The sequence below is a fragment of the Mytilus trossulus genome, chromosome 9 (genome assembly GCF_036588685.1).
Source record: "Mytilus trossulus isolate FHL-02 chromosome 9, PNRI_Mtr1.1.1.hap1, whole genome shotgun sequence".
Taxonomy (NCBI): Eukaryota; Metazoa; Mollusca; class Bivalvia; order Mytilida; family Mytilidae; genus Mytilus; species Mytilus trossulus.
In genome coordinates, this window is record NC_086381.1 from 47,987,180 (window position 1) to 48,012,068 (window position 24,889).

General features: G+C 31.0%; 1 protein-coding gene across 1 annotated transcript in view; it reads right to left on the reverse strand.

The window, feature by feature from the left end:
* Positions 1-24,889, reverse strand: part of LOC134684692 (piggyBac transposable element-derived protein 4-like) — a 47,440-nt gene that overhangs the window by 1,318 nt on the left and 21,233 nt on the right. Inside the window, exons 2-6 of the mRNA XM_063543997.1 lie at positions 3,498-3,598; positions 2,252-2,410; positions 1,706-1,888; positions 1,302-1,449; positions 364-421 (exon numbers count right to left, since the gene is read on the reverse strand). Coding sequence (XP_063400067.1) covers positions 364-421; positions 1,302-1,449; positions 1,706-1,888; positions 2,252-2,410; positions 3,498-3,598 — 649 coding nt within the window. The remainder of the gene's footprint in view (positions 1-363; positions 422-1,301; positions 1,450-1,705; positions 1,889-2,251; positions 2,411-3,497; positions 3,599-24,889) is intronic.

The window sequence follows — 24,889 nt, forward strand, 5'->3', positions numbered from 1 at the left end:
TGAGAGATACAGAATTGACCAACTGAACTAAGATCTATGAAATAAAAATATCTTGAAATATTAGGCCTTTTACAAAAAGTTTGCAATGTTTCTTTTGCTGCAGATTGTTTTCCATATATATTGCATTATGGACAAAACACATGCTTTGAATTAGTTAACAATTTAATAAAAATAACAATTCACAAAATGCAGTGATGTTATATGATAAAACATATATCTTGAACATGTTTAATGAATAATTCTTTCTTTTAAATTCAAGTAAACAGTTCATTTATTCTATGTTCTTAGTCATTCTCCATTATAGACATAGGCTTTTTTAGGACCCAGATAAACTGGTTGGTAATGTTATATATTAAAATTCACAATCGTCCAGCGATGTGTTCTCCAGTCTATCATCATAATACGTTGATTTTACATCTAACTGAAAATAAAAAAAAAAAAACAGAGAGGACAACAAAAATACAACATCATTTATATTTTACAATACTACATATAAATTTGTAATAAAGTTATATATATATAATATATGAAATAAATGTTTAAACAATTTTTTTTTTTAATCATTTCAGCAAAAACATGTTTGAATCCCACATAAATGTAATTCGTAGATTCTAATATAAAATTTTCATAAACAATATAGTTTTGGAGATTAAATATTTTTCCTGCATTTATTCAACACCTATTTCTAATTTTTGATGTTGTTATTAACAGGTACAAAAAGCTTTCATCTCAAATTAAATTATTCTTAAAAGTTTTATTGTTGATGAAGAATAAAAAGTGAACACATTGTAGGTAATCATGTTCTTCCTTTTGTACATAAATAAGGCCATAAGTTTTCTTGTTTGAATTATTTTACATTGTCATTTCAGGGCCTTTTATTGCTGACTATGCGGTATATGTTTTTTTTGTCATTTTTGAAGGTTGTACAGTGACCTGTAGTTGTTTAAATCTGTGTCATTTTGGTCTCTTGTACAGAGTGGCTGCAATCATACCACATCTTTTTTTTATATTTCAGTTGAAGAATGAAAGTTGGTAGCAAAAGATATATCTATTCTTTTAATAAGACATGCATTCCGCCTATCCATAATAATAATGATACAAAATTTTTCTTTTTGAAAAATCAAGGCCAAATGTTAAATTTTAAATAATGTCTTTAAGCATATATAATGAAAAACTGCATCGCTTGCAACTGTATTTCTGGTTTACAGCATTAAGCAAGCAATATATAAATCTTTTTCAAATATTAAATTATATTCATTTTAATAAAAAATACTTCACCTTTATCAACTTCAGCTGGAGACGTCACTTGAATAAATGATAGTATTGCAATGAATCTTTTCTTTGACATAATCTCGAACTGGACAGCTCTTGTATAATACATCCGATGACCAATATTTATCAACTGTGGACAGCTTTACAACTGACATGTAGATAACAATACCAAGAAATCTGGAAAAGATAACATTAAATAAAAAAAAAATATTATATAATACTCTCTTTTGACTTTTCAAATTAAAGAATACCCTTCTATTATATTGTAAGTGTATATAAAATGTTATCTTTTGATAATTTATCTTTTAATGATTTTCTTATATATAAATGATAACCATATACCAATTATACAACAACCCAAAAGTTTATTTAAAGATCAACAACAAGTTTCTTAAAGGTGCCATATTTTTTTCTTACTTATATTAGGTCTTACCTTAGTAACTCATTTACTGTGAGTAATTCCCAGCCTCCATTATATGTGTATGAAGTGCACGTTCCTGCACTAATTAAAGTTCTTGCCTGGTTATTTGTGGCTATACAAATCTGAGTAAGAAGTTCCACTGTACAAAAGAGTTTGAAGAAATCTGCTGGTGATTTAAGTCCTTGTAGTTGTTTCCTACCAACATAAAATAGTAATATTTAAATCAAAGCATATACATTGTACTGAGAAAATATTACAGGCAAGCCAACATAAGACAAATTAATTTATTGTAAATATTCTAAGACATTTCAATATACTTCTTTAATTCATTAAAATACAGGGTTTTTAACTATAAAGAAATCATAAAAGGGAAAGTTTAACCTGTATTTAAAGTGAAAGTGAATATTTTTACATTTTATGTGATTGAAAAAGGGGCTTTTCAAATGAACTTATTGAAATGAAAACTATCATCTATGAAGATGAAAATATTTCTTTTAAAAATGAATAAGTGAAGAAATATCTATTGAAAGTAAGAATTCATACAGCATATCCATTTACCTAGTGAAGTTAGCAAACTGAAAACCTGGAGGTTTTTCTGGTTTGAATGAATTTGTTCTTTGGTCTGGAGCTGAGTCATCTAAGGTGTTTTCATCTTTCCAATAAACACTCTTGGCAAGTGTGTCACCATATAAACTCTGAGAACTGTCTTGTGATGAACTAGAAAATACTAACATTTATAAGAAACAAAATCCAACTGATAATTACATTTATAATAAGTTAATGTATAATATATAGAAAGTTTTACCAGATTATCAGATACTTGCAAATACAAATTTTCCAATAGCATACTTTCATGATCATAAGTATATTATTTACTGTGAATGACCACTGGACATTCTGAATATACATGTACACATATTGATCTACAAATGTATTGTGTAGAATAGTAAGATATATACTATATTTTGTTTTTTGTTGTTGTTGTTGGACTGCTGGCTAACTGATGTTTACCCCACATGCACATCTGCTTTCATCCAAAAGAAGTTTAAAATATTGATGTCTGTTGCAAATATTGCTCCAAATGTTTTTCTGCATGATTGTTATAAATAATGCATAACCAATCTTTTGAAATAGTCCAAGTCAAATTCCAAAAATGTAATTTAAGACTGCAGCATATGCAATAATATTGCATGTTTACCCCTTTTTTGTTTATCTGTTTGTATTTTGACTCCCAGCTGACCAACATTTCTTATGTTCTGTTTTGTTGTTGTTATTTGTGTGTACCAATGTACATTTGTTCTACACTTTCAGTCTTTTATTGAATGAAACATACTGATGATTTTGTCAAACAATGGTCAATGCTGATATAAATATAAAGGAGATGTGGTATGATTGTCTCTGGGAAAACAAGTATTATTTTTAGCAGATTACAGACTCCTGATTTTGGACAGACACTTTTAGAATACGAAGGGTAGAATATTTATTTTGGCACTTAACTGTGCTTTGACATGAGTATCAGAACAAAATATAAAATCATGAAAAAGAAAATCTACATGTAGTTGCTTTTATTTCACAATATTCAAGCCTAATACTTTATGTTAACCAAAGCTGTGTGACTAAATTGTTAAAGGGTTAATAAGAATTGAGCATGATAAATATGATACTCCACAACATACATGTACCACATAATATTTAGGTACAAATTTGAACGTGTTATTGCTGAACATTGCTGAAGAAAGAACTTCGAATTTGTCACGATTGAAAGCAGAAGACTTTGCGTTCATGGTGTTAATTTGGAACTTACAAAACTTCTTGCTCAGTTGTGTATGACTCAGTATCATCAATGATGTCTCCATCCTGAAGCAACAAATCCAAATAATCCTCTTCGTCTGATGAAATAGACAACTTTCGAGTTCATCCGTCACCGGAAAAAACTCGTCAATTATACGCGCCTTTATCATCGTCATTTGTGCGTTTAGGGGCGTCGTCACTTCCTTCCAATGTTGAGCGAGTGGTTGGAAAACTATAATTCTATATTGTACGAATTATTCGGCAAATTGAATTCTCAAAATTGACAATCAACACTGCTGTCATTAGGGAAATGTCAGTAAGTACCTACAGAGCAACCATTATTTCTAGTTTATCCTGCACAAAGACGATCACTAAGACGCTTGATGAACGTAAATAGTGCAGGGATACAGGCGAGCCCCTCTATCTGGTAAATGACGTCATAAAGGCGTGTATAATTGACGAGTTTTTGCCGGTGACGGATGAACTCGAAAGTGGTCTATTAAATCGGCATCCATTTGTCCTTGATTTTAACACTGAGGTCATGAACCGTAAAATCATAAATTACAAAAAACCCGATATCGGAATGTATCCGGGTGACCATTAAAAAATAAAATTATGTACGAAATTCGAAGAAGTAAAGAATTAATTGATTATTTTCTAAAAAAAACCTAGATTTTAGCAGGTGCGCGCATAAATGATCCATAAAAGAAATGATTGACTATTGTTATAAAAAAATCCATAGTTTTTGACTCATTTTTGACGGCGATCATAAAAAAGTAAAGACTCGTAACTTTTGAATTCCACTGCCGATTTTAATAAACTTTTCAGTTTTAGAAACCCAAAAGTCCCAAGTTTATTCGTGCATAATTACTTTTTCCTATTTCATAGTTTAAGTATTGCTGGTTTTTTTCCGTCGTAAAAAAATTGAATTTCTCAAATTTCTCGTGGTTAAATCGTAAGCAAGAACTTTATAATGGACAAAAAACTATGCTTAATGGCATTTCCCCAAAATAAAACATACATCATTGTAAAGGAAAATGTCGAAATAATTAGCCTGTAATTTTGTAAAGCTAAAATATTTCATACAGTGAAGTTTCGACAGTTTAGTTCCGACATTGACAAAACGGGAAATCCCCGTAAATTTCGACGTAAAATTAAATGTCAAGTACAGGTTCATCTCGCTGAGAAATTTGTTTTTGTTGTTAAACATCCACGATTTTATACCAGATGAAAGCTTTAATTCTTGGCTTTAATTTCATCTAATTATTATTTTCATACACTCAAAAATAAAAACGCTACAACTATTCTCACATAATACACAAGCCAAAAAAACGCTTCACCGGTAAGCTGTACCGGTGTGAATGGGAAGGGGTTAAGGTTTGGACAGAAAATCAATAATCAGCTGATTGCATTTTATAGCTATCGACAACAAAGGACTATATTAATAAAGGTGTTGATTGAATTGTTTGACAAAATGATATGGTTAAATGGCTTCTGCTAAATGTCACATACAGAATTTATTTACCACTTTGCGACGCATGAGTTTGAAGCAAACTTTTGACGTCTCTTCCGCTTTTAAGGTGGCTGGGGCGTCTTAATTAAAACTGACAGAATTTTTTGATAACTTGTCAAGATAAAGCATTATCATGCTTTTTTTAAAACTGTATTAAAAAGTATGGGTCACCGGACTTTTTTTCACGCTACAGGTTGCGCAAAATTGTCAGATTTTGTATAGATTATTCATGGAAATTTAAATTTTGTGTGATAAAACGAAAACGTACTATAAGAACTTTAAGATAAAATGTGAGAATATTGCTCTTATAACATGCTTTAAAATAAACAAAAGAAAAAATGGGGTCACCGAACTTGTTTTCTTGCTACATATCGAAATAGGTAAATTCATAACACTTTCTATTGTAAAATTTACTTTATCGGAGTTATCTCCCCTTATTTGGCAAAGTTTTGAAAAAATCTAATCAAACACAAACAAGGCGTTTTTACAAAATTACAACTAAAGTTATGTTAAAACGCACAATTTTCTATATCTATATCAAAAGTCTTTAACATAATTTACATACAACTCTCAAAATTTGCACATTTCATCAAATATATAGACCAAAGATATCTGCTTATTTAAAATCCAAGATGGAGGAAGACACCCGAGCCACCTTAAAGATAGTTTAGAAAAGAAAGCTGTTGTTGTGACGAAAAATGTCCAAAAGCAAGAAAAATCTCGGATTTAACTTAAATATCGGTAATTGATTAGGAAGACGTTCTTAAAGTCGTTTGAGTGACACACGTGTGTCAAGCCTAGTTTTACGTCTCAACTTTTTCATTTACGATAAAACTGTCGTTATGAAGAAATCTATCCAAAAGGTTGGCTCGAATGAGAGTAGCCCTTCAATGATCTTCAATGTAATGACTACAAATGAAACGAGGGATCAATTGCATGTGATAAAAGCTTTTGTTTTGTTGTAAAAAAAACAACTTCTTAGTACAAAAAGGAACATCAGTATTTTTCTTTTTAAAGAAACTTTCCCTACGAACTATACTGGTATTATATATCAAAACATGTCCATTAATTTTGTTATATTCCAGGACGTATATCTTCTTTATTATTAAAAGTATAGTGGCCAAATCAATTAGAAAAGTTGTTTAAAATACAATGAATAGTTTTCCCTTTTAAATTAAAAAAATCTGTTGTTTTAAAGTAAATTTTTAGTGTTTATTCATTAACATGTAAACTCTAAAATAAGTTTGAGAGCATAATCATAGACACAATGGGCAAAATCAACTTATTTAAGGGAAAGGGGGAGGGGGGTCGAAAAAATGTAAATTTTAAACGAAAAATATAGTTATGTTATTTGGCGAAAAAAATAATAAAGTGGCGAAAAATGAATTGTTTTGGCGAAAGAGGTGGCGAGAAAAATAATTGACCCAGGGGAAACCCTGATAACAAACAAGACATGTCAAGTAAATCATGAAGGGAAAATCGACGGATCCGTCAGATCATTTGCAAATGTGCATTCTGTACAAATATGTATTATTTTTATATTAGTTTCTTGTGTACAATTTGGAAATTAGTATGGCGTTAATTATCACTGAACTAGTATTTATTTGTTTAGGGGCCAGCTGAAGGACGCCTCCGGGTGCGGGAATTTCTCGCTACATTGAATACCTGTTGGTGACCTTCTGCTGTTGTTTTTTTTATTTTGGTCGGGTTGTTGTCTCTTTGACACATTCCCCATTTCCATTCTCAATTTTATTATATACTATACGTTTGTATGGCCGAAACACCATGTTGGAAAAATTAAGTTGAAACAATGTGAAAACAAAATGGTAATGTAACTCAAACAATGTAAAAAAAAATGAATAAAATGAATTTCACATGTGCTTAATCACTTGTATTTTACCTGCGAAAACATGTTTTGGAAACAATTTTGCATTATTGAAACTTCGATTATGTGAGTAGGCGTTTTCCCATATCAGTACCTATACCATTTTTTTGCGGTTAAAAACACACATAAGTCATAATATGTGACATTGAACTTACTTAATTATGTTTTTCAATTATGTTTTTCAAGTTTCCGAGTTCAAATTAAAACAAATTTAAGGATTGGATTTTCCACAAGTCATTAAGTAAACTGCTAATGTTAATTTCAGGAACGGAAATGACTACATTAACCAGAGACAAGATTGTTGCGTTAAATATTAATATTCATATCCCTGGGATATAAAGTTTGTAGAAAACACATAAATTAACGATCTCCTAAAAGGCTTCACAGATCTATTTGAAATATTAATTTTCGTGAAATTGAACTAATGTATCTTTGCATTAGGTTTACTAATATACATTAATGCATAATGGTTTACTTTTTAAATTGTTATTTGGATGGAGAGTTGTCTCATTGGCACTCACACCACATCTTCCTATATCTATTAAAAAGGAAGCACAATTGCAAAGCGGCATGTTTCCGTACTGCTTGACATTGTAGCCACTGTGGGCGGTAGTATGACGTTATATTAGCAAAAGGTTGTATTAATATGAAGTTCGTCTTCTGAATTCAGTTGTGTGCGCTCCACCGCAGGGAATGTGTCAATGAGACAACAACCCGACCAAAGAGCCAACAAACTAAAAACCAATTGATTGTCCATACTACTCAGACAATTAATGAGTATGGATTGCTTTGTGTATTCCAATAATCACACATACTGTCCTATATCTTGTCGACTCTTATTTCATGGCATTCCAAAAGATTCTTGATATAGAATGTTAGTGACATCTTTACGCTTAATCGACAAGCTAAGTACTGATTACTATTATGTTTAAAATACATTATTCATGTTATTGATCCTTTAGTTTGTCTTTGCTTTCATCAACATTGCATCGATGACATAAATTTAGCCCTTCACGATAGTTTAAGTTTGTTGGGCTTTTATATTGCTATCACGTTGGGCTTTTATATTACTGTCACATGTTAGGGAATGGCTGTAAGCCTGCAGGTATTTTAAATCCAACCAACTTATGAACATACCTGTTCAATGTATAGAGCCTTTACTTTAAACTATTACGTGTATTCCTGTACATCATCTTCGTTTTTCGTTTGTGTTTTGTAAAACAGGCGGTAATCATCTTTATTGGATCGTTTTACAGTTTGTGTTTCCTTTTAAACTATGCTATGCGGTATATGTTTTACTCTTTATTAAATTTCAGGCCGTGACCAATAGTCAAACTGAATTAGCCCGTTTCAGTTTGATTATTGTCGCATTTGCAAGCCGACCACATAGCTTTATTGTGAAATGTTGATACATTAGAATTGTTGGTCCTCAATGCTCTTCAACTTCGTACTCTATTGGCCTTTAAACATTTTTTTCATTCGATCGTCACTGATGAGTCTTTTGTAGACGACACGCGCGTCTGGCGTAAATATAAAATTTTGATCCTGGTATCTATCATAAGTTTGTATATAAACGTTGATAAAATTAATTTTCAGTATTCAATTTGTATCTTTCGACCCTTCTTTTTATAATTTTTGTATAGTGTAGCAAGTTCAAGTATATTTTATCACTGAGTTATGCATTGGATCATGATAGCTGATGCTGCATATACAAACGAATTAAAAAGGTGTGAACATGCATACATTTGTTAAGATTCAAGGCAGTCTTGTATGTTTCCAGGATAACCCTAAAGGACTGACGTTTCCATAGGAATATGTACCAAATGATAACGTTAAGCTGTGTTTCGTTTGCTATCGTAATTTTCTAATTTCCTGTCTGTTTTAAATTACATCTGCTTTCAGCTGTAAGATTTCTCAAACTTTCCTTTAGTGCATAGTTAATATGAAATATGTGTTCATCATCAAAAAGTGCATTTCGAATTGTAAAGTGATATTTTATTTACTTCAATTTATGTTTTTTCTTTACATTTTTCCAAGATGGCACCAGATATGTGTGACCACAACAACACATCTCTTATCACGAGTTAAAAACAAACTTGATGCTTTTGCGTAAAAATCTTTGTATGTTAATGTCTTGTTTGTACATCAATAATGTTATGATTACTCCTTAAAATGAGCCGAATGAATTAAATTTGAAATTGAACACCATTACGTTCATAGTTCTGTATTTTATTGAGTTGCTTTGATAAAACGATATCTTACTGATTTTTTTGTAATGTCAAGGTAATATAACTTACTATTGTATGACAATTGTAATGCTATATCACTTATTGTTCATCCATATCAATAAGTAATGTAGCATTAAAGGGGGAATGGAACACATTTGTTTTTAATTACAAATAAAAGTGGAATTTTTCGAAACATTACATTATACATATAAGCACTCAGTTTTGAAAATAATCTCTACGATGTATAATTGGCTTACAAGTGAATAATTCTACCTCATATAAATCCGTAATAATACAAACTTCAATTTAAATATTATATTGGAGATGAGCTACACGCATACTAAGCTATTCAACGTACCGAATGTTAACATTGAAATTGAAACTTTGGTGAACCACATGGTTGAATAATTCGATACACAAAAAAAAATATTTATACTTGTAAAAATGATTATTGAAAAATTGACAAGGCAAAGCGACCTTAAAACTCAAAGTGCAAGTGCTCGCTATCTATTCATATTTTACTGTATCTGTTTGACCGTCTGCAGTCTTCGAACACAAAATGATGATATATCATCGAGACCCTGCATTGTAAATTGCTTATTTTTTGCATTTTGCTATTTTGATATATTCATTTCCTTGAGATTAATTTATCTCACACACACACAGATTTATAGTTCATCATGATATTTTCATCAAGTGATTTTATTCTTTATACTTATCGTTAATAAATACGAATTCTGATTTGTCTAAGCTATTTTTTTTATATAAAAGAAACAAATTGTAATAAAATATGTCTTCTAAATATGTGGCCAAATTCCTAACTAAATATTATGAAACTTGAAATATAAAAATAAATCGCAGACTCCCCCTTACAACTCATTACAAATTAGGAACCTCTCCTTCCCAACCCCGTGTAGTCTTCCACATAAAAATAATCAAACCTTTTCGGGAGTTTGCATGGTAAAGCATGACAAATCTTTTTCTGCATAAACATATCTCTTCTATGAATACTTTTACTATTTTTATAGTAAATAATTTTAGTGACTCCATCCCTGATAACCATATTTGGGGAAAGGGTCTCCATTAATTTCGTTTCTCTTTTGTGTATATTAACAACAATACTCTGTCATACATGACTAGATGGTTGCAACCAGGTTGAAAATCGCAAATATCAGCAACATTGTATAATAGCTATCAAAGGTACAATGATTATAATTGAGTACATCAGACGCTCGTTGCGTTGTTCATACATTGTAAGACTCATCAGTGACGCTCATATCAAATTATCTATAAAGCCAAACGAGTACAAAGTTGAAGAGCATTGAGGATCCAAATTCCAAAACAATGTGCCAAACACGATTTAGATAATATATGCCTGGGGAAAAAATCCTCAGTTTTTCGTAAAATTCAAAGTTGTTTAAACAGAAAATTTATAAAAATGACCACACTACTGATATTTATATCAACACCGAAATGTTGACTACTGAGCTGGTGTTACCCTCGGGGACGAAACGTCCACCACCAGTGGCATCGACCATGTAGTATACAATTGTAAGTTTATAGATTTTCATAAAAAACAAAGCATTGTTGTAATTTTAACAAAATGGTAAACATTGTACGCTGATTGGATAATTATTTATTTTGAAATGTTTGACATGAATGTACATGTTGAGTTTTAATTCATCAATTGATGTTGATAGTTTCATTGAAACACGAATAAAGAAGGTTGAAAGGAACCAAAATGTTAACTTAAGGAAATGATAATTTTTAGTCTTAACGTTCAGTCGTATAACATGTATGCAATGAAAACAAGTTCGTATTTTAATGTGTCATTGAGAAATTCTCGAGCTATGTTAAGAAAATGTCCTCTAATCAGGTCATCAACCCACTTTTAGTTATAATTACAAGACCAAAATTGATACTTTTGTACAGTTAGATAGAAACCGAGACAGCGGATTCACTAGGGATTTCGTATGTTATTAGCTATAAACCTCCATTGCAGGCTTAGTTGCGTAAATCATTTGTTCGTTTGTCTAATACACGTATCGATGAATATGACAATATTAGCACAAGTTTTGCACAAATATATTTAATACTTTGACAGCTAATCACACACTTCATTATAAAAGACCAAACGTCTAGCCAAAAGTACGATATAAAGAAATGTTTTGTTGTGTTTATTTTTAAATGACATCGTGGATAATATTTAATGTTGAATATTTTTATAAGTGCAGATCTAAGCAATTTGTAAATGTCGTTTTGATAAAGTTCACCTTCCATATCTAGTTTGTTTTCAGTGGATTTGCTGAGTTTGCAACGACTCGTCTAGCAATTGAATACATTGTAGCCTTTGTTGAACACCTAATCAGATAAATGAAGATGCTGCCATATATTCCATATGCCATTAATACTCCCCAAAAAATACATCGATAATACATGTATCAAATAAGTATAATAAAATTGAGAATGGAAATGTATTCATCTATATGAAGGGTATACATGTACTTTTATGATAAAGCTCAAAAGCAATCAATAAAGTAAAACTCACTAATAATGACTAGTTTGATGCTTTTGTAAACACAATTAAAGGGGCTGTTATTGACATTGACTCCCATCAACTGTATTGGTATAGTATTAAGTTTCTTTTGAATTAAAACCTTAACAAATAGTGAGATCTTTCAGCGATTTGATCATACATTTGTTTATACGAATGATATCTGTAGGGTTTCCAATTTAGTAGTAAACGAAATGTTGGTGTAAGTATTGAAACATATATGTATCTATACACCTGGAAAAAAGTATTGCAACACCAAATTGAAATTCAAATTTTAAAAACACTTTTTATTTTTTTGTGATATAATTTGGTACAATAGAATAAGTTAAACATTATTCAAGTATCACATGAGTTTAATCATTAAATATCGACTCGATAAGTTCTTATTTGCACATGCAGCTACTGTACCCGTAAACAGCAAAACAAGTGTTTTTTAATCCTCATTGTTTTCACCACTTTAGATAACCAAGTTTCCTCAACAACTCTTAACTGCAGCAAGATGGCAGATTATCAGCATGAGCGAAGCAGGGATGTCGCTGTAACAACTGCATGTATTGTTGGTCATCACCATTTCATTATAAGTCGTTTTAAGAATAAAAATCAGGCAATAAACGATGTTAAAGACCTTCTGAGATAAAGAAGACCCCCTATACCATTTGCTAGGGGGAATTAGGCATAATGAAGGTTGGTCAGAAGGAAACCCATTGAAAACAATACAATCCTAAAAAGAGAGTGGTGGGTATACAGGAGCCTTTTAACAAGAACTGTTTGAGATCGACTAATCGCTACTGGTTATCGTGTGATAAGACAATTTGGGATACCATTGTTTACGAACAGACACACAGTTTTCCGTATCCAATGTAGTGCAGAGCTCGCCAAAGTTGAAAATTTGCATCGTGGAGGAAGATCCATTGTTCCTATAGAATTTGGTTTATCTTTCTTGGCCCAATCGTAGCCCGGATTTGAACCAAATCGAGCATATATGGGACACTATTGGGCAAAAAGTGCGCGAAAGGACACCACAGTTCAAACACATCATGAAATAAGCAATGCTCTTCATCAGAAATGGTTGCTGCTACCTTAGAAACAAATTTAATTTAGTCAAATAATGGTCGGAATCAGAAGACGTTATGATGCGGTTATCCGTTTGAATGGAGGCTGCGCACAAAGTACTAAATCTTTGGCGTATAACGATCACTCATGATGTGAACAGTCAAAGTACTGAAAACGAACACAAATTCAAAATGTTCTGTTCGTGACTTCACATAGAGAAGTAAGACGAGTTTTTAGTAGCTGATGAATTTACAAAATCCTCGATAAAAGAATCGTTTGATCAATAACAATATTAACACTTTTTTGAAAAGACATTTTATCACTATCAGCATCGTTTAACTTCTTAAATAGAAAACTAAAAATCGTTTGTATTACTAATAAAAGGCTTAAATGATACAAGTTATAAATTGTTAATCTTCCATTGCAATATTTTGGATATATATTGAGATCTCGGTTCTTTTTTATTGTTACTTCATTGTAGTTTTACTTAATTCATTACAATGCAATGAAATGATATATCTACTATGTTTCACCCACATCAATAACTAATGAAACATTAAACGACAAATGTGCTATCATCATCAAATTTGTAATCAATTCTTGCGTAAGTCAATTTTGTTAGAGAAATGAATAACTTTTTTTTATTTTAGAGGATATTGATGTGTAAAGTGGGACGTTCAAATAATGCAGCGAATAAGAGTACATGTACATTTATGTTACGTTTGTGACTCATCTGTCCTATTTGACATGAATGTTAGATAACTTCACATGAATTTGAAAAGGTCATTTAATCTAACTGTTCTTCTTGATACTTTCAATAAATAATTCGCCTCAAAATAGAAGCACTTCAATATTACATCTCGGAGCACAATATAAAATGAAAGAAATGAGAAAAATCAAATAGGACATGCCTGAAAAATATTGAGAATAACAATATCATAAATAGATAACAATCCTGACATATATGTTCTGTCATATGACATATATTTGTATGGTCGTGTTAAGAAACTCAGTTGTATTGTAGTTGGATTTATTTTGTTTTTGTAACTAAATAATATCGCTTAAATATCAAATTTTATAAAATACTACATGTAATAAGATATTTGAAACAGGTTCATGTCGTTTTAAGACAACGATACAAACACATTAAAGTCTAATAACCGAGTCGGTTTCCTTTTTGCTATTGTACATGTGACAACCTTAAATATACAACTCATAAGAAATAATGTGGCAGAACCATCCCCATTTAATGCATTCGTTGATGTGAACAGATTGTTTTAGCAGTTCTAGACATTACTTAATGAATAACACTGAATAATATTCTCAGACTATTTATATATTATGTTGCCGTAAATTTGTGTTACTTCTATCCGTTCAACTGTATTTTTATCCGGTTATTCAATGGAATTCACTTCGACTTTTTTGTCCTAGTTAATGTTTTTGATGATCTTAGTAATAATAAGTGATCAGTATTTTCAACAAGATCACTCAAGTAAGGGTAGGCAGCTTAAGCCTTTCATATATTTTTGAATGTCCGCCATTTATCTTCCAATTTTCACTTTTAAAAATATAAATGTAATAGTTGCAAGGGCAAACAATCAGCAAAAAACAATAGGACAAAGAGTTATCATTTCAAGAGTCAAATATCAATAAAAGTCATGAATGATTAGTAGCAATAACATAGATTGTAAAACAAAGAAATTAATCAAAATTCATATAAAAAAAAATCATTTATGATATACATTTGACAATAACGAGGCGTCAAATGAGAATATGATAGGCATGTGTTTTAATATAATTGATAGACACAACAACACAAATAAAATTTATTGTATTATTAAAGCTTTTATCGTTATATTCTTTTTACGGCAATTGCTATAGTTACAACTTTAATTATCAATAATTCGTGGACAACAAAGTGCAAGTAGGACACACAAACGAAATATACGTACATATTTATAAGTCTAATATATATATAAGACCGTTGGTTTTCCGTGTGAATGGTTTTACACTCGTAATTGTTAGGGCCATTTAGCTTGCTGTTCGGTGTGAGCCAAGGATTTGTGTTGAAGGCCATACATTCACTTATAATGGATTATTTTATAAATTGTTACTTGGATGAAGAGTTGTCTCATTGACACGTATACCACATCTTCCTATATCTATGTTTTGGATGTGTAAATAAGTATTTCAAAGTATTTATTTATCGTTGCCTTTCTAATGTTTACAGTCAAGTTGCAGTTAAATTTTAGACTTGACTTTTATATTAGTTGTGCATTGTTTTTTCTATCTAAAAATGTAAAACTAAATTTGTAATCCAAATATTTGCTTTTGTATATAACATTATCCTTGATATTGTTCGTAACTGTTTTAAATATAGTTTATATCATGTCCTTATAAGTAAAAATGTAACAGTTGTTAAGGACTATGTGTGTATTACAGTTAACATATTCGGAATAACACTGTGAATACATATCTTTCTCTTGGAGTAGTTTCAAAGCCCAGTGTATTTGATAATTTATTATATATTTATACGTAAAACTATGTGGTTATGTAAGTTTATACCCGCTCAAATGTAAATAACTGTTTATAAAGATATAAAAAAGAAAAAAAAACAATTTGGAATAAGATAACAATTTGAAAAAAAGCAATTCCAATGGGGAAGTTATTATCGCAATTTAAGAAGAAAATTACAGACTCTCAGCCGGTTCAGTGACTGAACTATACCCGTACTCTTAGCGCAGTTTATCTGATACTAAGTGATTCATTTTCTGTTGACTTTCTTTTTTCTTATTTACGTGATTTTTAAGCTCTAAGCTGGAAGCTATTGAGACATTTTAATTTAATTTAAACGAATAGTACATTACAATGGAACTTGTTAACACTGTAATAATCACCAGACAACCATATCAATTTGACATTACAGTAAATTTAATATTTTCAATTTGAAGGATATTTTGGGTATATTTGTAATTATTACGTAAATATGTAGGATTAAGAAATAATAATGATGCATTTTTCAACAATTTCATGTGTTTTTTATTTCAAAATATACTGTTAAAGCATGCATTTTAACCCTGATTTGCACTTGCGTATGATTATTAAATGGCACAAATTATTTTCTTTTATACTGGAGCCCCTCGAATACATTCAGCATCACTTGCCATATAAAAAAAAAGATGTGGAATGATTTCCAATGAGACAACTATTCACAAAAGACCAAAATGACAAAAAAATTAACAACTATAGGTCACCGTACGGCCTTTAATTATTAACAAAGCCAATACCGCATGGTGAGCTAAAAAAAAGGCCTCGATAAGACAATGTAAAACAATTCAAACGAGAAAACTAACGGCCTTATTTATATAAAAAAATGAACGAAAAACAAATATGTAACACATAAACAAACGACAACCATTGAACTACAGGCTCCTGACCTGGCACAGGCACTTTTGCAAGTTGTGTTCAATGTTTTGCATCAAAAAGGGTCTTACCGTCTAGAACAATACCTTTACCACCACAGAGTATCATTATTATTTAAAATTGTAAACATGTAATGCAAAACTAGTTTAAAAAGTTAAAATATTATTTGACCCTGTAAAATCATAGATCAAAAACAGTCCAGTCTAACAAAGAAAACACTTAAAATTTGCATACGCCATTCGACTATTGATTATCAGTACTTATATTTTAAAGTTTATTTTGTGTATTTGCATTAGGACTTCACTCTTGTTTCATTTACTGAAGAAAGAAAGTGCACAGATTGCTACAATAGTCATATATTAATAAAGAGATTATTTTTCCTTAACCATTTTGAACTCTTCATTTCCATTTATCATTCCAGCAGCGCCGTCGTAATAAGTATACATCTAACAGTTGACACGATATTAAATGGTTTGTATTTTCTATCATGGTTTCCTTTGGTTTCTGATCATAAGGATGCCTATAATTCAAGAGCTATATGAGTTGATGTTGAATTAATCCCGTAAAAATGGTATGGAAGCAAATCTGGAGTTTATTGACCCTCATGAAAATATCTGTTTCAAAGATGACGCATTTTACTTCTCAAATTTAGTAACCACAATCCGGTCATCTTTCCCCAAATGTTACATATGAGAAAATACCTGTCATAGGGTTTGTACTTCAATGAACATCGCGAGGGCTTAAATAGAAAAAAATATTTGACTACTCTTTCAAAATTTCATCTTTCCACAGGATTCAACTGTGTATATTACAAAAAAATGCAAACGTGTGGAAATATAATTTCAGGTAAGGTTGTTCCTCATATCAGAGAGATATTCAAATCATAAGTCGAACATACATTGTGATGATATGGCTAAAACTAGAAAAAGACCAACAAGCATACAATAAAACAAGAAACAAAAAAAAAAAGAAAACTATAGACTACGCAACACGAACCACACCAAAAACTAGGGAATATATTCAGATTTAATATATACGAAACGCATACACAATATATCTATCAGTTATATTTTCATCGTCTTCTTACTATTCATATATACATGTATTCTCTATTTCCGTTGAATGCTTTACTCAATGTATGAGACTGACTAAATGATATATGTGTAATCTTATTGTTCAATTTCAAAGTAATGAACGAACTTCAGTGTTATATGTCACAAGACGATAACTGTTCTATGTTACCGCTTTCTGTGTCATTGATCGATACTCAACATAACGCTACAACCACAATCGGCGCGTCTTACATTCATCATATGAAACCATTTTGATTAAAAAAGAGAACCATCATGTTCGAAAAAGACAATACAATATCCGATGTAGAAGAAAACCCAACAACAGGCGAAAATAAATTTTAAAATCTAGAGGATCACACATATAACGGTTTACTACAATTTTGTACACCATTCCCTTGAAAATAGTTGTATCAATTTCAATAAAGTCATAACTCTTTGTAGTAATCACATGTATACATGTATCAAGACTTTTGGTGCTTGTCTGTTACTTTCTAAATGAACACTAGACAAGGAGTATCATGTTTCTTTTTGAATACTTTACTTGAGTCAGTGCTAATTTAATAACAGTTCTGAATCTATATCATCAACCAGGAAGCCTTAAGAAAACTCGACAGCAATTAACATATCATATGTCTTTGAACTTATTTCTGTACAAACAAATATTTGTATTAATACTCAGTGAAGATATGCCAGACAAGTTGAACAACACTTTATTATAGTTATTTCAAATAACTAATGAAATGAAATGAAAGCATCTAAAGACGTAAACTGCAGTTTTAAACAATGGCAGATATAACTGGACTTTATACGATATTATGTCTGACTATCCAGACTAAAATTGTGTAATGCATGACAATTATATCTAGCATGCAGGTATAAAGAAATGATATCAAGGGGTAGAAAAACTTAAAGGTCAAATATAAACCGACAATGCAACAAACCATTACCAGAAAATAAGGAACAATCACTATGACAAAACAATCTGCGAACCATAGTATTCGAATTAATTAATAACAATTTCATGAATAAGAAGCGAACAAATACAAACCGATAAAAAACAACACATCAAAGCAGTGAAAACACAAGGTTTTGATTCGACCAAGGAAGTCTATTGCATGACAGTAACTCATTAAAGGGAGACCTCAGACTATCATAATACTAATAATATTCAATTAAGACGGTTGATATATACACATACTCCCTTTCCTCACTTGAAACAAATTATTAGACAAATAAAGTTTATTCTGAATGAACGGCTATCAATAAACAAGCTTATAAACGAATTATTGATTTGGGGTCTTTAAAACCATTGGATCTTTTTTTTTCTCTCGAAGACTTTGGACGAATTATATTGCATCGACGTCTAACTAAAACATATTTATTTGCGCAGCAGTATCTAACCAACAGCTCTGATAACTTACCTAGCTGGAAAGTAGGTAGGTAATCAGCACATTATGTTTTTAGAACATTGCTGTCATAGTTATTTGATGTCTGCTATTTCTATTTCTAATTTAGTTCATATTCTTATTAAGCTTTGTACCGTTACAAAAATGCACGATATGTATGATTTTGATCGATAAACTGAAAACATGAACTGATAAAGTAGCTGAACAAATGTGGCTACCTGCAACTAATGTTCTTTTTTCTGCAATATGACTTGTTTCTTCGTTTGGTTTGATTGTTTGGAGTTGGTGTGATTTGTTGTGTTATCCAAAATTTAAGTTTTTTCTCTCATTATATATATATACATGGATAATCTACATTCGAGTAACACGAACTAAACAACAATGAGGAGGTTATGATATAAATTGTTCTTTGCTCTAAAAGGGTAAGCAGATTCTTCTTCAAGAGTAGTATCCGTCAAGTTATCAAGGGTAGGATTTATAAAAAAGACCACTTTGATAGCTCAAAAATTAAAACACATCTTCCAGTTATATATTGAATCGGCTCAGATTTATAAGGTGAAAGAAAATGTATGTATTATTGTAAGGTTCTATCAACTGCATAAGTTTCTTATTAAAATCATTTTTCAGCAGAAAGAAAAATTACTATTGGGACTGGAATTGGCAAAAGAGGTAAATGCTCAGTACAATGAAGATGATTTAAAATTGTATTCTGATGCAAAACAAAACCTAACAAAAAGCACGATATGAAAATAACAAAGAAGAGGCGTAAAGAATGATGATGTAAGATATTTATTTCAGTGTATCCTTAAATTATTATCTGAGAGACTGAATATAAAGATAATTCGATGTTGAATTTAGTTTGCATGTGTTATAATAACTTAACGAATAGGGTTGAATTCAGTAGGATTTGATCTTCTATTGGAAAATGCTGTACATTTATTTCTTTTGTGCCCTTCCTTGAATAAAAAACATAGTAAATAATTCATCTTATCTAGACATTGATTATAAAGTATCTTTAATTTATATTAGTCGGTATGTTTTGGCACAATGGAATCGATCAATGCATCATAACTCATCATCATCTACTCGCTGAAAAAAAGAAATGAACAAGGCATTACATATCAATCAATTATATCTATATATGACCATTTAGAAATTATGGTATTTTAAATTCCATCTATCAACGACCTACATTGTATGTCTGACATGATTGTTCCTAGGCGGGTAAAGTAAAGATAGATTTGGCAAACATTTTCTTGATAATTTGTATAATGAATGAAAGTGGGACTAAAGATACCAGAGGGACAGTCAAACTAATAGATTGAAAATAATCTGACACCACTATGGCCAAAAATAAAAAGTCAAACAGACAAATAATAGTACAGAAGACCTAATATAGGAAACTGAAGACGAAGCAACACGAACCCTACCAAGAACTGGGTTTAGTTGAGATACATTTGGCAAACATTTCCTTGGTAATCGTATAATGAATGGACTAGAAAATTGTAAAGCAATAAAAATGGGACGAAATATACCAGAAGGACAGTCAATCTCATAGATTGAACAGAAACTGACAACACCATGGCTACAAATAAATGGTCAAACAGACAAATAATAGTACAAAAGACACAACATAGAAAACTGAAGACTAAGCAACACGAACCCCTTCAAACACTAGGGGTGATCGCAGGTGCTCAAAAAGGGGATGCAGATCCTGCTCCACATGTCGGTTTGCTTCTGAGATTACAAATCCGGTAAACAGTCTTATTCGGGAGGTCACATTCGTCAAAAGAGAAAGTGTATAATAGTTATGACATAAGGAACATATCCGATATTATCTGTGAACAGACAACCAATGCGTGATGGCGTCCGTAAAATTTACGAAGGGATGATTTAAACCTCACCATTTGGAACTCTTGGTTTAATAGCTTCTATTTGAGCAGCAATCCTCTATCAGGGAAATTATGATAGGAAATGCAAGCCCGGGACTATCGCATACCCCGTATGCAGGCGCTGCTGGAGTGTTGTTACATATAAATAGAAAGTTGACAATTGGGAAGCTGAGATCATCTCCTTTGTCGTAAAGTTCTGTTTTCAACCGACCCTCATTGTCATTTGTCAGATGCAAGTCAAGATATGAGACAGACTTAACTGTATCTGTAGTATATTTAGTTACTAGTTCGATGGGATAGATTCGTTCAACATAGTCACAAAAGATTTATATTTAGTGAGAGAACATCATCTATATAGCGAAACGTAAAGTTAAGGGATATTGCTCACTTATCTTTCTTTCTAAGAGGTTTCTGTATGAAGTCAGTCTCATAATAATTAAAAAAACAAATCGGCAAGAAGAGGGGGGCAATTGATTCCTGTAGAATCCCTATGGTCTGTTGGAACAAACGTCCTCTAAACCTAACATATATGTTGTCAATAAAGAAACCAAGCATCGTGATATTGTCAGTTTCAGAGATTTTTTATGTTTGAATCAGAGTGATCCTTTACAAAGCAAGAATCAGATTCAAGATAAGATACTCGCATCAACGTCCGCCATTCTTTTTAATGAAAAAAGTAAGACCAACTCTTTAAATTTGTCTTTAAGTTTGGAATCGGGAATACTTGTGTAAAGTGTACACAAGTCAAATATTTTAATATTATTGCAAGATAGGAGTCTCAGATTGTATGTACTCTGAAAGATCTTAAGAATATTTTTTTACAAGAATTTCTTAGTATCCACATCTAATTTACGCCACTTCTAGAATAGACAGTTTCATCAAAATATAAAGTGTAAACAACTTCTACATTAAAGAGAGTATATATTGGTAATCTTTTTTAGCGCAAAATGTTTCCTTGTTGACCACATTTGACGGACGGAATATTTGTACATATATTACCCTTTTCTCATCAAAGATAATACCAAAGTCATGGATACTCTTGTTAGTGATTTGATAGAACCCATAAAGTACATGATAAACTCATCATAGATACCAGGAATAAAATTTAATATTTACGCCCGACGCGTGTTTCGTCTACAAAAGACTCATCAGTGACGCTCGAATCAAACATGTTATAAAAGGCCAAATACAGTCCGAAGATATATATCTTTTTTTGTTTTTTGATCGATTTCAAGTATATCTATCAGAATGAATAAAGATATATATCAGGTTAATACGACAAATGGTGATAAATCAGTCCTAGTATGTAAGGGCATGGTGGTATCAGACGATTCCTTGTCAGTTCAAAGAGTGCACGGTGAATATGTAACCAGATTGGTGGTTTTTTTTTATATTTGTTGGCTTGAATACAACAGAATGAAAGCATTGTCATTTTCTTATATCAACATATATTTTACGACGATTGCGATCTATAAACGAGAGGCATAGGTGGTCAAGTGGCCTTCAGTAGTTCAATTGGAAAAGTTATAAGAAAACATCTGCAGTATCTTCAGTCTGTCTAAATTCCTGCACGTTGCACATCCAATCTAAATTGACAACATTCTTTTAATCGAATTTTAAAATCAGTACTTAGTAGATGAACGTAAATTTTCTAACCGGAGACACCATTGTTCTGATTGACATTAACTGTTGATACATGGCTTATCCAATAATGTGACCAATAGTTCTTCACTTCCTTGTCAATTGGTCTAGTTATTGACAGTTATTACGTTGATATATATATGTATACCACATTTCCTGGCTTATACACATATTTCTTTTGACTTTTATATAGCATTGAAGCCAACTGAATTAATAATGGAAGCGTTAGAAGTTATCAAGACTTGATTGGAACGTATTCATTTAACATATTAAATATGTTCTTTATTGTAAAACACTGAATAAAATCTGTGACGGAGTACAAGTTTCAACTTTGTATAAATACGGTGTTCGAAGTTGCTTTGTGATTTGCTTGTGAATTCTGATAAAAAGCAACATGGTATCACGAGAAATGACGCTGTGGTCTGTTCAAACCAGAAACTGTATTAAGAATTGAAATTTTAGCTATATTATAAAATGTGTGTTTAAAAGCGGATCTTCACTAATAAGTTATCATTTAGATTCAATTTTGGTATACAATATCAGTTTTAAAGTGTCATATACATGTACATGTAATCTGTCATAGAACTGTTCTTTATATTTCTACAACAGTTTTCCCTTTCACCAGTACAATCCTACAACTATATTTGTTACATTTATTATATGGAATACCTATTAGGTTCAATTCTAGGGTAGATTTCCTAGATTCAAGTTTAGGATTGACCTGTCACAATCAGTCCTAATGTATAACTGGAATAAGCAGTTGTAATTTATTATTTTCAATATACGTTAATTGAAGAACAGTTTAAAACATGTTATGTATGTGCAGCCGGATGGATATTCTTGTAATTTATGTTTTTCATGTAGATGTATCAAAAATAGTACAACAAATAACAGTCTAGTTCTATGTTATTTCGCTATGTTTTTACCATATAAAATCTCTTTGATGTATAAATAATGTTTTAAGCTACGAGGAAAAACATTTGTGTTTTGCATTTAGAAACAAAAATACAATTGACATTCTATCTAATGTATTGATACAATTGCAATTTTCGATTAGCACATTGGGGTGCAAAACAATAAATTAAACAGTGACCATATTAATTTCGGCAAATATTTTTAACGCCGAATCTAACTGATACTTTACGATCGTTTCGTTAAAACGGATGCTCTTTAGTTTGAAAATGAATTTTCGGTTCACCCTAATGTTCATTAACAACATGTATTGTCGAAACGCGTATCTGGTGCAAGAAAATTGATACCGTTAATTTTATTACTTCCACTGGGTCGATGCCTCTTTGCTGGTGGAATATTAGTCCCCGAGGGTATCACCAGCCCAGTAGCCAGTACTTCGGTACTGGCATGAAAATACGGGTTTTATTTGTGTTATTAAAATTTGCTGTTACAAAATATAAGAACTTATTATAAATTAAGGAATGTATCTCGCTCATGCAAAGCTCTGATTGCTTTCATGGATTTGGCTATACTTTTTTGACCTTTTGGATTATAGCACTTCATCTTTTATATAAGCTTTGGATTTCAAATATTTTGGCCACGAGCATTACTGAAGAGACATGCATCTGGTGCAAGAAGATTGGTACCGTTAATTTTATAATAAGCTATAGGAAACTATAATAAATATCAGGAATGGCCTCAAGCCTGTTATTAGAGTTGTTTGTTATGAAATTTTTCTAACGTTCAGTCGGTTCAGTAACTGCTTTTAACATGTACTCTTATCAAAGGATATCCTATATCTAATAGACACACTTCCTGTAGTTTATTTAGTTTACTTGGTACTTCTGCTAAAACCTGGAAGCTATTTAGACAGTTAAATGTAACACGTTTAAGTTAGACGATCATTTTGTCACGACAGCATTCATAAATAGCGTGACTTATTTAAAAAATAGTAATCACCAAATTGCCATAGAAGCTTTAAAGTATACTTTATACTTTTACATCTTGAAAAACATGACGAATAAGTATATATATTATGTACTTTCATTTGTAACATAGGTCCTTTCGGGTATGGGTAGTTAAAATGATATAATCAAATGTAGCTAGAATTGATTGTGGACTGGTATACACATTACTTTGTTAAAGTATTTTGAGATAGAATTTTAAAATAAGAAATTGTGAATGATTGCCAATGGAAACAATCATCCAAAAGTATTAAATAACATAGAAATGTACAAATAAAGGTCATCATGTTGCCTTCAACAATGATTCAAGGTCATTTGCATGGTCATTAAATGAAATCAATCAGTTACTGGTATCCGAAGCTTAGACAAAACAATTCTATAAATACAAACCAAAGTTATAATACATGTTAAAAAAAATGACAAACGTCGAATTTTATAGTATGTCCATGTTGAATGCGTCTATAGAACATTTTTATAATACTTCCGACTCACCACTTTTATAATATAGTATCGTTTTTTGGGTACAAATTATACCACGATATAATAATTTCTCACTTGCAATTTTATTTTTCCACATGCAAAGTTGCCTTTGTGTGGATTTGTCTATTATATTGATTTTTTTCTTCAAATAACAGCTCCATAATATTGTACTAATACATCTTTCCTGATAAAATAATTTGACTTTTCTGAGCGAAAATATTATCGAAACGGATATGAAAGTAAATTTATTATTATATTAATTAATAGATGTGGTATGATTGCCAATTAAATAAGTTGTATTAGTTATCTGATGTTCATAGTACTATTCATATGAACTTCTT